The sequence below is a fragment of the Rana temporaria genome, chromosome 6, assembly GCF_905171775.1.
Source record: "Rana temporaria chromosome 6, aRanTem1.1, whole genome shotgun sequence".
Lineage (NCBI taxonomy): Eukaryota > Metazoa > Chordata > Amphibia > Anura > Ranidae > Rana > Rana temporaria.
Genome location: NC_053494.1, coordinates 55,748,134 through 55,764,457, shown reverse-complemented (window position 1 = coordinate 55,764,457; position 16,324 = coordinate 55,748,134). Strand labels below are relative to the sequence as shown.

At 43.6% G+C, this 16,324-nt stretch overlaps 1 protein-coding gene across 1 annotated transcript in view; it reads left to right on the top strand.

The window, feature by feature from the left end:
* Nucleotides 1-16,324, top strand: part of VWA3A (von Willebrand factor A domain containing 3A) — a 135,281-nt gene that overhangs the window by 90,188 nt on the left and 28,769 nt on the right. The window contains exon 21 of the mRNA XM_040356839.1: nucleotides 9,327-9,397. Within this exon, the coding sequence (XP_040212773.1) occupies nucleotides 9,327-9,397 (71 nt within the window). The remainder of the gene's footprint in view (nucleotides 1-9,326; nucleotides 9,398-16,324) is intronic.

The following is a 16,324-nucleotide window of genomic DNA, read 5'->3' as shown; positions in this document are numbered from 1 at the left end:
TTGCATAGAGGATGTAAGATCATACTTTACCAGTATATAAGAGTTCTGATTGAGAAGTGAAAGTGAGAATCCTGATGAAGGATTCTCTGTGAACCCCTTACATGTTTGTGGTCACTCTCTGCCTTCCAGCTTCCTTCAGAGATCAGAGCAGCTCCAGCCATCAGCCCTCCAGAGATCAGCTTGGTCATCTCTCTCTCACAGACTTTTTCAGAGATCCCTTCTCCTGTCTTGTGTAATCACTTTTATCTTCCCAAAGAAGTGGGTGTGTATTTCCCTATCACATGACTGGTGGTGTCACCTGACAATATGTTTTGGTGGGTGACCATCTTGACCCATGCCAATATTAACCTGTAGGGGGCAGTAGCGTATAAGGAATTATTCCTAATTTTAAGGTCATTTAGAGTTAATCATGACTTACGACCCCCTGTGACTTCTGGCCTGGTATAACACCATAAATTATTTTATATGTCAAACAATATGACAACAAACCTAGACATTTCGGCAACCCCTACATTTATGATTGAGATAAGGTTTTATGATCAGCACACATGCCTTGGAAAGTTCCTTTAAACTAATGCCAGAATGTGATCAAAGCAGTCTAATACTTTGAAGTTATTATAGGATCTTATACCTGGGACCCCAGTAATGTCTATGTGCTTAACAGGTTATAATATATAAACTACTAATACACATGTATTGTTATGGCATTATAAAGACACAATACTATTTAAGATATATATATAATTCCACTGGGATTGTGAATAAGCCACTCTGGTCTCATCGTACAAAGACCACACTTATGTAGCTTGTAACAGCTTGTGTTCATCAGACCCTTATCTACAGATGTCAAAACTTCCAATTTATGGTCTGGGATAAAGATACAGAAAAACAAGGTCTTCTTGTAAGGCAGGAAACCGATGTTTAGATCTTTGACTTGATATTAACCTCTTAGAGAGAGAATAAGATCCAAAATGGCTTTAGTATTATTCATCATATATATATGGATAGGAACAATAGAAAAATATACTTGTGCAACTTTATATGTATTCTTTTTTTTTTTTTTTTTTTTTTTTCACCTCAGCTTTACCAAATTCTAGAGACCAGCTCATGAATCGATGCTTCTTACGTCTCTTATTTGCGGTTTGCATCATTGCGTGGTATTTTTACATAGCCAAAGTAAGGCAAAAGTATCCGTAACTTCCGATAGGCTTCAAAAGAGATTTTTTTTTTTTTTTTTTTTTCCCACTCTTATTACAATATTTTCACAAGTAATAAGTATAAGTATCGTCATCCGGCGAGGGGCAAGAATCTTATCCATGCTCCTATTGTTTTATGTCCCCTCTGGGATGTCGACACTTCACTACCATATAAAGCAGACAGGCCCCCCCCCCCTCCCCCCCCACCCCCTTGTGGCGCCCAGGGATCTTGTCTTTTTCCATCGCTGAACTGTCTATGGAATTTTACCAAAAAAAAAAAAAAAAAAAAAATGCGTAAGATTTGAAAATAACAGTCTAAACGATCGGGCTTCGAAGCCGCTTGTACCCCATATCCTCAGAATCGAAGGAATTAGCGTACTCTTAAACTCTCTACATAACTCCCTGTTTTTTTGTACTCCTTCCATTTTTCCCATTTTTTCTTAAAGTCGTTGTTTATCTCTGATAGACTTTCCTTAAGCTCTTCCAACCTATAAGTTTCCTCCACTGCATCTATCCAATTCCACAGGGATGGACTTTCCTTTTCCTGCCACCTTTTTGGTATGATTCTCTTCGCTGCATTTAACAGGTGTGGTAATAGGGACTGCTTGTATTTTTTTATACCCTCTTGACTCCCATGAAAAAGCACTACCCAGGGGTCTTTCTTTATCTCCTTACCCGTAATCTCTTTTATTTGACTTATTATTGTGTCCCAATAGATTTGGATTTTCGGGCAAGTCCACCAAATATGTGCCATCGTTCCTCTCTCCGAGCATCCCCGCCAACACTCGGCGGACTGATCAGTTCTAACCTTGTTAGCTTTGTCGGGGGTAATGTACCAACCCGAAATGCACTTATAATTTGCCTCGGCTGTTCGTATATCTATTGCGGAGGAGTGTGTTAATTGCATGATCCTCTGAAAAGTGTTAGTCCCTCTCGTGATTTCTAGCTCCCTTTCCCATTTATGTACAAACGGTGCTTCATCCCGTGCTCCTATCTTAACCAGTATCCCATATAATTTGGTGATTGTGCCCTTGGAATTTTCCGATTGACATAACTTCTCAAGTGGTGTCAACTCCGCCCCCGTCCGTAAGGGATGGGGGAGATGCCGCACAAAGTGATGCAGCTCGGAGTAATGCCACCTATCGAGATTCCAATATTCTGTTCTAGCTTTCAATTCTTCGTATGTCATTATCTCACCGTCTTTTATGATATCTCCTAAGTGTACCGTGTTATTCCTAATCCAATTACCACCTATTTTTTTTTCCCCAGGTGCAAAGTAAGCGTTATCTTTTAAAATCATTAGTGGAGAATTGAATTCCCTGTTCAAAAGTGTCTGAGTTCTGTCCCACATTCGTAGGGTGTCCCGTGTTATATCAAACGATTTGTGGCCCAGTGCTCTATATTGTGCAGGGATCCAAATAATATTACTCAATTGTGACCTAGCTTGTGCCTTTTCAATTTGCACCCATCTTTTACCTTTCCTGTCCCGCGCCCATTCCACCGCACGAGATAGAACCGCCGCTTTGTAATAGCTTTTAACCACTTAAGCCCCGGACCAATATGCAGCCTAAAGACCCAAGGGGTTTTTACAGTTCGGGACTGCGTCGCTTTAACAGACAATTGCGCGGTCGTGCGACGTGGCTCCCAAACAAAATTGGCGTCCTTTTTTCCCCACAAATAGAGCTTTCTTTTGGTGGTATTTGATCACATCTGCGGTTTTTAGTTTTTGCGCTATAAACAAAAATAGAGCGACAATTTTGAAAAAAAAGCAATATTTTTTACTTTTTGCTGTAATAAATATCCCCCAAAAACATATATAAAAACATTTTTTTTCCTCAGTTTAGGCCGATACGTATTCTTCTACCTATTTTTAGTAAAAAAAATCGCAATAAGCGTTTATCGATTGGTTTGCGCAAAATTTATAGTGTTTACAAAATAGGGGATAGTTTTATTGCATTTTTATTTTTTATTTTTTTTTTACTACTAATGGCGGCGATCAGCAATTTTTTTCGTGACTGCGACATTATGGCGGACACTTCGGACAATTTTGACACATTTTTGGGACCATTGTCATTTTCACAGCAAAAAATGCATTTAAATTGCATTCTTTATTGTGAAAATGACAGTTGCAGTTTGGGAGTTAACCACAGGTGGCGCTGTAGGAGTTAGGGTGCACCTAGTATGTGTTTACAACTGTTTGGGGGTGTGGCTGTAGGAATGACGTCATCGATCGTGTCTTCCCTATAAAGGGAATGACGCGATCGATGCGCCGCCATAGTGAAGGACGGGGAAGCCGTGTTTACACACGGCTCTCCTCGTTCTTCAGCTCCGGGGAGCGATCGCGACGGAGCGGCTATAAACAAATAGCCGCGCCGTGGTCCCGGATCGCTCCCCGAGCGGACCCGACCTCCGCATGTAGCGGGGGGGTCCCGGATCGCTCCCCGAGCGGACCCGACCTCCGCATGTAGCGGGGGGGTCCCGATCGGACCCCCCACCCGCTAATAGGCGAGGACGTACGTGTACGCCCATGTGCCTGTACGTGCCATATTGTGGACGTATATGTACATGCGGGGGTCGGGAAGTGGTTAATGTCAGGCACTGCCAGACCGCCCAGTAACTTTCCCTGTTTTAGGATAGAGAGTGATATTCTATGCTTTTTGTTTTTCCAAACATAGTTCATTAAAAGGGTATTAAGAATTCTCAAAAATTGCTGAGGCAGGGCAATAGGGATTAGTAAAAATGTATATAATATTTTAGGGACCACCACCATCTTCAGCATATTAATGCGCCCAATCCACGATATAGGTTTGTTTACCGTTCTTTTTAATTCATTTTTGATCTCGTTTAGTAAAGGGACGTAATTTATTTTATATATCTTCTGTACCGTGTTAGCCAGTTTAATACCAAGATATTTTATTTCTTTGCTCCATGGGAAGGCACAGATTTCTTTGACCCGGCTTTCCTCACTTTTATTTAGGTTTATATTTAAAATTTCGGATTTAGTTACGTTAATTTTGAAATTTGAAATATTGCCATATTGTTGCAGGATCTTAGAAAGCTTGGGGATGGATTTACTCGGGTTAGTTAAATAAAATAAAATATCGTCGGCAAAGGCCGACAATTTGTGTTCCTCCTCTTCGACTCTGACCCCGCTGATATCTGGGTCATTTTGAATCATGGACAATAGAGGCTCTAGAGATAGGATGAAGAGCAGGGGAGACAAAGGGCACCCTTGTCTTGTCCCATTTTTCATCTCAAACGACTCCGATAGCGTACCGTTAATTTTGATTCTTGCCGTGGGATGATGGTAGAGTGTGTTAATCCATCGGGATAACCTATTGCCTATGCCCATGACTGTAAGTGTCTCCATCATAAGCCCCCAGTCTACCCTGTCGAATGCTTTTTCGGCATCTACCGACAGGAATAGACCAGGGGGCGCATTCAGCCTTATGTTCTGAAGCAGGAGAATTGCTCTTATGCTGTTGTCTTTGCCCTCTCTATTGGGGACAAATCCGACCTGGTCGGGGTGCACCAAATAGTGCATAACCCCTTTCAGACGCTCAGCCAGAACTTTAGCAAAGAGCTTGATGTCTGTATTTAGCAAGGATATTGGTCTGTATCCCGAACAGAGTGAGCAATCTTTCCCTTCTTTCAAAATTAATGCCACCGATGCTGCTAACGCTTCCCTGCTAGTTTCGTATTCTGATCCTAGGCCGTTGAAGTATTTACATATCCTTGGTATTAGAATCTTACTGAATCTCTTATAATACCAGACCGAAAACCCGTCAGGGCCAGGGCTTTTTCCCACTGTCGTGTTTTTCAAAACATTTTTAATTTCTTCTTCAGTTATGGGACGGTCCATGTTAACTCTATCAAACTCCTCTAATCTAGGAAGTCCCGCTTTTGCAAGGAAATCGCATATTTTAGCCTCCTTTTCCCCTGTTTGCCACCCTAACTGATTGATTGTGTATAATTCCTCGTAATAATTTTTAAAGGTATTTGCGATTTCTCTAGTCGTATAGACCAGATTCCCGTCTTTTCTTTTAATTTTCCCGATGAAATTTCTAGTTTTCTTTTTTTGGGCCATTTTGGCCAAATGCTTACTGGGTTTATTACCCCAAAGATACCTCTCTCTAGCTATGCAGTTAAGTTTTTTCCTCGCTTCTAGATCCATGATCTCCTTGAGCGCGTCTCTTTTTAGGATTAGGTTGTGATAAGTCTCTTTTAGTCCCTGTTCTTTGTGTTTACGTTCTAAGATTGCTATGTCTTTGGTCAGGGTCTCAGCCTTCCTTTTTCTCTCTTTTTTTTCCCTGGCACTCTCAGCAATTAATATCCCTCTAATGTACACTTTATGTGTCTCCCAGAGAGTTGCGCTTGTTATCCCCTCAGTATCATTTATAATAAAAAATTGTTTGAGATCCGCTTCCACCCTGCTCGCCACCTCTTCGTCTCGAATCAGATTATCGTTTAATAGCCACCTCGGCCGTTCACTCTTTTGTAAGGATGATTTAATCTTCATGGTAATTGGGGCATGATCTGAGATAGTCATAATTCCAATGTCCATCTCAGTAATCAAGTCCAATAGCCTATGATCTACCAGTATGTGATCTATTCTGGTATACGTTCCGTGTGGAGGAGAGAAAAACGTGTAATCATGTGTGTTTGGGTGGAGTACCCTCCAGGCGTCCACTAAATGACTATCGTGAATCTTGCGTTTAATTTTTTGTAGTTGCACGTTCGTTGTCTCCTTCACCCGGGACGTACTGTCTTCTCTCGGATTCATGACGAAATTGAGGTCCCCCATCAGAATTATGTACCCCTCAGCAAAGTTTTCCAATTTGCCCAGGATTCTGCTTAAATATTGGGTTGGATGTACATTCAGGGCGTAAATATTTGCAAGGGTATAGACAGTGTTTCCCAGTTTTCCTTTTAAAAATAGATATCTACCTTCCGGATCTGTCAGCCTTGCCTCCAGGATGAACCCGATCCCTCTAGCGAAACCAATAGCTACACCCCTAGCGCGTTTGGAAATGGCGTCCCCGTAGAACCAGGTAGGATACATGGGAGAGTACAGCTTTACATTAGAATCCAGAGTCAAGTGGGATTCCTGTATGAAAACCACATCAGCTCTGTATTGTTCGATCTCGTCCAAAACCTTCAGTCTTTTAGTTATTGAGTTCAAGCCCTTTACGTTATAAGATAGATATTTTACTTCTGCCATTTCAAATCCCTACGTCATTTCACTAAGCTTTCTGAAAGATCCACTGGGAGCCACGTTCCCTATCCCACCCCCTTTTTGGAAGAGGAGAGTTCCCTCTCTCTCTCCAAACCTCCCCTCCCACACCCTCCCTCCCCCCATCCCCTGCCCCTGACGAGGCCCAAACATCGCCTCTGAACCGCAGGGATCCTCCCACCCCACTACCGTCGGTTCTCGTGTAATGAGGTAAAGCTTCCCGACGCCACCCCTCTCATTCACCCCCAAGGACAGGCCCTTGGGAGTTGATCTTATATGAGTGCGGTTTCAGACCTGCCCTCACCGCCCCCCCCTAAACGCCCCACCCCCCCCCCACCCCCCCTCGTCCACTACTGATCCCATCTCTCTATTCCACCCAAAAAGACTACTCCACCCATCCTGGCAAATCCACGATGGGCATATCCAATTTACCACAAAAGCCTGGTACATCCTCTGGGAATGTCAATTTTGCTGATACCCCATCTTTGTATCCAATCAAGCATGCCGGGAACCCCCATTGATATTTAATATTGGACAAACGCATCTGTTCTAGTAGAGGTTTGAGATGCCTTCTTCTGGCCAGAGTTTCCCATGCTAGGTCAGTGAAAATCTGTATCTCCACCCCGTCAAAACACAGGGGAGGTTTCCTTCTCAATTTTGACCAAATCTCAGCTTTGTCTTCAAAATATCTAAACCTTACTATTATGTCCCTAGGCCATTTGCCCTCACCCTCCCTGGTTCTTCCTATACGGTGAACCCGTTCTATTTTAAGGGGTTCCTCTGAGCCATTGTCCAAAAGGGGTAGAAACAGATCATTAAGAATTTTCCTCAAATCTTCACCTTTCTCCTCCTTAATGAATCGTATTCTTAAATTTTGCCTTCTATTACGATTTTCTTGGTCTTCTAACCGGTATTGTAATAGTCTCTGATTTTGTTTCATTGTGTGGAATTGGTCCTTTAGTTGGTTTAATTCCAGTTCCTGTTGTACCATTTTTGTCTCAGCTTTCTCTACCCGCTCCAAAATGTGGGATATATCTGATCTTAACATACCTATTTCTTCTCTTACCACCTTTTCCAGCCTCTTTAACATCCCCTCCAATTCAACCTTAGTGGGTAGGAGCGTGTCTATTCTTGATTCGTCAATTTGGCTGACTTCATGTTCGCCTTCAGTTGACGTGTCGGCTGCTGGGTTAACCACCCCCCCGGCTACCTTTTTAGATGTCCCAGCCTTTTCATTTTTTTTTGTTAAACCTGGACTTTTAGTGCTCCCGTCTGGGGTCATGTAGTGTCTTATGGTACTTGTAGGGGGGTTATCCTTAGAGATTTTTGGGGCGGAGCCCCTTGTTGACCTGTTCATATTGTGTTTTTTAGTCCCTCTGATCCGTTTCCCCAGTTTGAAACTACAGGGAGCCCCCCCCCCCCCTTTTTTTTTTCTTCCCCCCTATACACGGTTTATTATCCGTTAGAGGCTATCAGCTCTATTGGGAACTTTCTGAATATAACCACTTGGGTAACGAGGATTCCCCCCGGCCTCTGGAGGTACAGGCCCAGACAAACCGCCTGCTATGGACTAGTGTAGGCGTAGTATCTCTATTGAGGTCCAAAAATTCCCAACGGCAAGCCGGGTCTAGAACACTATGGTTACACCGAACTGGAAGTAATGCATCGTAGCATACAGATGCCTCTAGCTCCAATCTTCACGTGCACCGAAAAGAGAGAAGAAAGAAGGAAAAGAAAAAAAAATAAAAAATGAAAAAATGGGCCTGGCCCATAGGTCATGGAGTGTTTAGAGAGCGAGAGCAGGTAGAGACAATTTTATGCCTTTGTTTGGGGGTTTGTCGTCCGAGTGTGTCAATTGTTAGGGGGGGTACTCTGGTATTCTGGGATGTTATTTTCCTGTTTATTTTGCGCTTGCGCGGTATAGCTATCGTTATTGTGGGGTTGGAATACTTGCCCTCTTGCCGTACCCCCAAAGTCCAGTCACTAAGCAACAGTCAGAACGATGGGGCAATTGCTTTTACCACCGAGTATGGAATCAACACAGAAGACAATAAAGAGGGTCATATAACAGTTCCCGCGGTGTGTTCCACCATTATATTGTGCCCTTAACAATATTGCCCCAACAGGGTTATATCAGTGTGAGTCCCGTATCCGATAACCAATTTGTAGTGCATCTCACTTCCCAAGAGTTTAGATAACAGGTGAAGGAAAATAATGCACAGTAAGCAGTGGTTTATGAAGCCAAAGGAGCTCTTACCAGTCCCATCTTGTTCACCTTATTTATCGTTCTGGGAGTACACCTTCAGCACGGCTGGGGCATATAAAGCATAGATATTACCTGGCTGGTGCTTTGCTTCCTAGGGATCCAAGAGAGATGTCAGAATCTGCGGGGGGGGGCGAGGGACTGGGCACCCTCAAACTCGTCCGCACTGAGCGGCACTTCCTCAGCACATCATCCCAGTCAGATGGCAGGCGGAGGTGAGAGAGAGCGGGGGGGGCTCGGCTGGACGGCAGGAGGAAGGCTGCAGTGTGGGGTGTACCATCAGCGGTCTAGCGGCTCGGCAGTCTCGCTCCCTGCTTCGTAGCCGCCACCGCTGGGACACCCTTAGATCCTCCGGCGTCTTCCATCCCCCGTCAGCTGGCTGGCTGGGTCCACGGCGCGGGCTGCTCCTCCCTCAGCGCGCGCACGTCTCACGTGCGCCGCGTCATGACTGCTGAAAACCTCCCATCTGAATTTCTGTATATATGTATTCTTTTAACTCCAAATGTTCTGACAATTATATAATAAGAAGTACAAAAGTCTTAATGTAATTCATTAATGAGTTATTACTATAATTAATGCACTAATATAACTATTAAACTGTATCTGTATATGTCACACATTGACCTATTGGCAGGTAATATTGAAAGCGATGACATCACTTGTCTTGTCTCAGAGATGGAAAAGGCTCTTAACTACTCCAAAAAGGTCAGTATGGGTCTTATCTTTACTGTTGGCTTCAAATGAAATGTTCCTCCTGTCTCAGTAATGTTGATTTCCCTTAAAAAAAAGTTAGTTTATGCTAACTAAGATATCTATTTCATGGGGTGTGGCCGGATGTAGGAGCGTGGAGAGTGAGTGAGGCAGAGATGTGAGAAGTGGAGAGGTGTGTGCCGAATCTCCCATGTATCTCTCCCCCCCTACAGGCATATGAATTGGTCATGCTGGGAGCGCTGCCTAAACTGCCTAAATCGCTGGAGTTTGGTCCCCATACCTGCTGATTTCATTTTTCGCTACCACACCGTATCTTCAGCATACCTTCACTGACAGAGGCGGTTACCTGCATCGGTGGTCGGGAGCTTTGGTGTCCTGTGCCCTGCGGGGGGGCTTTTGTTTGCCTGCCCGTCCCGTCCGTCCTGTCCGGGGAGCTTCTGGAGCCGGGGAGAGAGCGGAGGAGACCCGGGGTGGAGGCTTAGCTGCAGCAGGCGAGCTGAGCGCGTGATTGGAGGATGGTGGTCAGCTGACCAGCCCATGTGACCGGCCTTGTCAGTCCCAGCGTGGATCGGCGTTCTCTGGCTGTAGGAGGCTCGGGGAGGCACGGGAGATAGCCAGGGGGTCTCCCCCACTCTCCCGTGCTGAACCGGTTTAACAAGGAGGACTCACTCCCCCCCTGCATCGGTATATTAAAGCCTTACAGCTCTGTCTAAAGGAGGAGAAGCCGTGGGGAAACCTTTTAAAACTGCACAAAAGTGAGTAAAATCTCGTACAGACAGTGGCGTTTGGATTACATTGTGCCTTGAACTGAGCTGAACTGTGGTATGCTGTTTGGACTGGTTATATGCCAAATGAACTAATAGTGCTGTGCTGTGCTGTGCTGTGCATTGAGATATGGTTTGGCTATATGCCTAATGAATTAACTGTTCAGTGAAGTAAAGTGAAGTAAAAGTATACACACTGCACACTGCATCGAGGATAACTGAGACTTCTCCACTTTACACTCGTAAAGCAGGGCTATTGATTTATTATTTACCATCATTTACTACCTATGGCCCCTGGTGCACAGCTGGTGTGATACCCTGCTTTCGGACTTGTTGTCTAGCACTTGCAAGCATTAAAATACGGCGCCATCGATCAGCTCCACCGTTATTTATGGAGGCCCTACATGAGTTGGTGGACTTTTTGATTCTGATCCTGTGATAGAGCCTCAATAGAGGACAGAGAAAAACCACCTTTTTTTTTCGTTCCAGGCAGTTTGGGCCTGCCTCGGTTATAAAGGATAAAGAGGACACGCTGGTTTCAAATGAATTAATGGTGCTGTACTGTGCTGTGCTGTGCATTGATGTATGGACTGGCTATAAGCCTAAATGAATTAAACTGCACAATGAAGTAAAGTGAAGTGAGAGTATGCATACTGCACATTGCACCGAGGATAAATGGGACTTCTTCACTGTACACTTGTGATGCAGAGTTATTGATCTATTATCTACCACTGGTTTCAATGTGATTATATATTGCTTATCAGGATCAGTTGGAGATTGAGCATTAATGGTCAATTCATTTTTTTTCCTTTAAACAGACGTTTTTGTTTCTCTATAATGTCTGGGCCGCAAGCATTAAGGTCAGCAAAATACAAGGTGGGGGTAGCTGCCGCAGTAGCAGCCAAATTAGAAAAATTTGTCCTTTCAACAGAGCAAACCCCTATTAAAAATGGCTCAATACCCCAGGCCTCTGCCAAAATAAACACAGATAGACGAAGCCAAGGCCAAACAGCGGCAGCGGCAGTAAGTAAAACCTCTGTTAACAAGAACACAGCGGCCACAGTTATGGACCCAAAAGTAACCCCTAGGTCAGAAGATGCTCCCACAATAAAAGATGTATTCTTAGTGGTGAATGAATGTAAAAAGGCACTAGGAGAACTGTGCGATCAAATGAAAAGTGTTAAGGAGGAACTGGTCTCAGTGGGACAGGAACTAAGGAAAACTAACAAAAAGATATCAGAGGCGGAGGGGAGGATCTCACAAATGGAGGATGAAATGCACCCTCTCAAACAAGATGTTAAGAACATGAAGTCCCAAGTGGATATATTAGAAGAAAAAATGGACGAAATAGAAAATAGACTCCGAAGGGACAATGTCAGGCTGGTGGGGCTACCGGAGAGATGTGAGGGGGCTAGACCAATAGAATTTTTGGAAAACTGGTTTGTAAAATTATTTGGTAAAGAAAGCTTCTCACAAGCATTTACAATAGAAAGAGCGCATAGAGTACCCTTTAAGCCTCCCCCCACCGGGGGGCGCCCAAGATCAATGTTACTAAAATTTTTAAATTACCGTGATAAAGAGTCCTTATTGAGAAAGTAGAGAAATGGGAGAGGTTCTTTTTGAAGGCTCTAAAGTTTCATTTTATCCTGATTTTTCTCCCCAGTTACAGAAGAGGAGGGCGGGTTTTTTGGAGATTAAATGGAAAATGCAGAAAGCTAAACTCTCATATGCTTTACTATACCCAGCGCGGCTACGGGTGGTTGCGCTGGGAATGACATTATTTTTTGATAAACCTGAAGACGCAGCATTATGGATGGAATCGCAACTAAAGGAAGAAGGGGGGAGCTAGGAGTAAGGGGATTAATTTGTAATCTGTAAGGATAGGGGGGGGGGGGGGGGTGGGAGGAAGGGTGCACACTTAAATGAATGAGAGGAATTGGTCAAGAGTTGAATAGAGAAGGGAGGGATGTGAATAAGGAGAGGTGGGAGAAGTGGGGAGCGGGGTGGGGGGGGGGAGTGAATGAGGGTGTGTTAAGAGAGGATAGGATGATGTGGGAAACGGCCATAGGAAACCCCTTAGGGGAACACCTGGGTAGGTGCAGAGGGAGGGTGGAGGGAGGGAGGGGAGGGGGAGGGAGGAAGGGTGGGAGGGGAAGGGAAGATAAGCACACGATACACAGGGAAAAAATGTTCACTGCAATAAGTAAAATATATGTAAAACACGAACCAAAGAAGAGTATAGAAAGTAATGATAATGCACAAAGGAATGTGAAAATGGGAAAATGGCAAAGTAATGCACAAGGGGTACAAATTCTGTATGGGAAAATAAAGTTTGAAAACCTATATGGAAATAACACTAAATAGCACATACATTTTTTGGGGATGCTGGATCACAAGTTCTAATAGACACGGTAAATTAGTAAGGACTATTCACACACAAAGATAATTAGGGTAAAGAATAGTTATATAAATTATGTTTTGGGATTGATACCCCTGACCCCTTATGGTATATCCTTGGTTGCTATATGCAAAGTAAAATGTTAAAATTAAGCTCATGGAATGTTAGGGGCCTGGGAACTGCAGCTAAAAGGGCTGCAGTCTTTGCCACGATGGAAAAACATGGAATAGGGCTGATGTGTCTGCAGGAAACCCATTTAATGAAAAATACAAGTTATCTACTACAGAGTAAAAAATACCCTACCCAGTACCACTCAGTGCATTCCACATATTCTAGAGGAGTGAGTATTTTTGTGAGAGCTGGAGTGGGATTTTCCTGCAGACAGGTCAGCATAGACGAGTATGGTCGATTTATTTTCTTGCATTGTATAATAAACAATAAAACGTATATAATAGCAAATATATATGTCCCCCCACCCTTTAAGATTGATATTATGCTCAGATTAAACGAATTTATATTGGGAAAGGAAGAGATACCGGTGTTGGTGGTAGGAGATTTTAATGAGGTCTTGGACCAAAGAGTTGATAGGTTTCCCGCACCGTTGGTCCCAGACCTCATGAAAAATAGCCGCCTGGGTCAACTTATGGAAGAAGTTGGTCTGTTAGACTTGTGGAGAGTGAGGAATCCGGGGATTCAACAATACTCTTGTTACTCAAGTACGCACTCTACACTCTCCAGGATTGATATGGCCCTGGGTAATCATTTAGCATTACAGATTGTGGGAAAAGTAATATATTTGCCAAGAGGAGTGTCTGATCACTCTCCTATGGTTTTAACCCTAAATCAAGGTGGACAAAAAACTCAGAGAGATTGGAAAATCAATGCACACTGGTGTGAGTTAATAAAGAAGTCGGATGAAGTTCTGCCTAAATTGAAGGAATTTGTAGATATCAATGAAGGCACCACGGGCACTGGGATATTATGGGACACCCTGAAGGTGTACCTTCGAGGTGTCCTGATTCAGCAGATAGCAAAATTTAACAAAAAAGCAAGAGAGGCGGAGGAAAAATCCCGTAGAGAGGTATTAGAGGCAGAAAATAACTACGTGGGGGACCCAACGCCGAAGGGAAAGAAAATGTGGCTTGAAAAACAACAAGCATATAAGTCGGTAATTACAAGGGAAGTAGAGACCAGACGACTGTTCCTGCGACAATCTTCATTTGCAGAAGGGGAAGGTGTTGGAAGGATGTTGGCGCAGGTGGTAAAGTCTAACTCTTCCTCCTCCGGCGTTCGGTCCATCAGATTAATAAGTGGCGCGATAACCTCAGGCACCTCAGAGATAGTGCAGACTTTTTGGGCATACTATCAAAAATTGTACACTACACAAAAGAGGGGAATGGAGAAAGAAATGGAGGACTTCCTGGAGAGACTAGAAATCCCGCTTATAACTCAATTAGAAAGGGAAGAATTAGAAACCCCAATAACACTTGGGGAGATACAGTTGGCAGTAGCAGGTATGGCGAACCAAAAGTCGCCAGGACCAGATGGGCTCCCAGTGGAAATGTACAAATATTATGGAGATATATTGCTACCTGAGCTTATAAAAACATTAAATGGAGCAGCTATAGAAGGTAAACTTCCTGCCTCAATGCTGGAAGCAACTGTTATAATTATACCAAAAGATGGGAAAGATCCCCTGGACCCTGCGGCATATAGACCCATATCCCTTCTGTGCTCTGACGCTAAAATTATAGCAAAGGTCTTGGCAACAAGGCTTAATAGGGTTATTTCAAAATTAATTCACCCAGACCAGACGGGATTTATAGCTAATAGATCTACCAGTATGAACATCAGGAGGACATTTCTAAATTTACAAACCCCAACACAGAATGAGGGAGCAAGGGCCGTATTGTCACTGGATGTGACCAAAGCCTTTGACAGCGTAGAATGGGGGTATATATGGAGGGTGCTGGATAAATTTGGGTTTGGCCCGATATTTTCGGGGTGGATAAAAATGCTCTATGATAACCCTAGTGCTAAGTTAAAAATAAATAATGAATTCTCAAAAAAAATTGTCCTCGAGAGGGGGACGAGACAGGGGTGTCCTTTGTCACCCCTGCTCTTCGCCCTAGCGATGGAACCTTTGGCAATTGCTATTAGGTCAAACATCGAGATATCCGGATTCCAGAGAACGACGGGAGAAGAAAAAATCGCGCTTTATGCCGATGACATCCTGCTCTTCCTGGGAGACACGGAACAATCTCTGACAAAAGCAATGAGCTTGGTGGAGGAGTTCGGGAGTTTTTCGGGATTAGAAATAAACGGGGGGAAATCCGAGCTACTGCCGATAGACCCACTTGGAGAAACGGCGATACGAGGATTGCCACAGTTAACAGTGGTGGATACAATGAGATATCTGGGGGTATTGGTGACGAAAAATCCTAATCAATACATTCATAAAAATCTCATCCCCCTACTTGCTAAGTTCAAACAAAAAATCTATATTTGGAAACATCTCCATTTGTCAGTGGCGGGTAGATGTAGCTTAATCAAAATGATTTGGCAACCACAACTCTTATATGTAATGCACAATTCCCCAGTATGGATTAGTAAAAAATGGTTCAATAAAATTGAATCCCTTTTTAGGGAGCTAATTTGGAAAGAGGGACAGGCCAGGATACGTCTTCGCACATTGCAACTCCCGGTGGGGGAGGGAGGACTTGCAGTGCCCCAACCCGAGATTTATTATTTTTCTGCACAACTGCAACAAATAGGGGGAGGTAATATCCCAGGAGGAGGTACCCCTAATGGGATGATAATGATGAATGGGGTTTCTCATGACACTATCTTTGAAGCACTAGAGGCTGATTCCTTTAGTCATAGGAATCCAACAATAAAAATGATAACCAAAATATGGAAATCGGTTAAAAAATTGATGGGTTATACCAGGTTTTCTGAACTCTCCCCACTGTGGAATAACAATAAATTGAAGGAAGTCCTCCAGATAGGAAAGGTCAGAGCATGGGAAATAAATGGCATTATAAGGTTGAAACAACTGTATAAAGAGGACAAATATAGGAAATTTCAGGATTTAAGAGAGGAATTTAAGATACCTCAATATTCATTTTTTACTTATATACAGGTGGGGCATGCCCTTGAAGCCCAATTTAGGACACAAACCCTAGTGTGGTGTGAAATGCCCCTTTTCCAAAATCTAGGCAAGGTAGGACCAACTAAGGGACTTATCTCTGAACTATATAAACAGATAGGCAAAAAGGCTAATATGGGCCTGCATCTCCTAAAAACAAAAGAGAAATGGGAGGAGGATCTGGGGGAAGTGACACAGGATCAATGGCGGAGGGTCCTGGAGATGGGGCCGAAAGTTTCGGTCTCACCCCCACAAAGGGTCTCCCACTTGATGCTGGTGAATCGAGCTTATTATACACCTAAACGTCTGTTTAACTTCGGAAGAAGAACAGATGATAAATGTCCTAGATGCCAGGGGACTGGAGACCTAGTACACATGGTGTGGCGATGCCCAAAGTTGTTTCGTTATTGGGAGGGAGTGATAAATGTCATAGGGGAGACATTTGGTATACCTCTGGAGGTGGAAGCCACACTATGTGTACTGGGATATAGAAGGGAACGGAATGAGAAGAAAAGCACCACAGTTGCATTACTGAGATGTCTGTTCCAAGCCAGGAAATTAATAATGTCAAGATGGCAGGCGATAACACCTCCAACAATAAGAGAATGGGT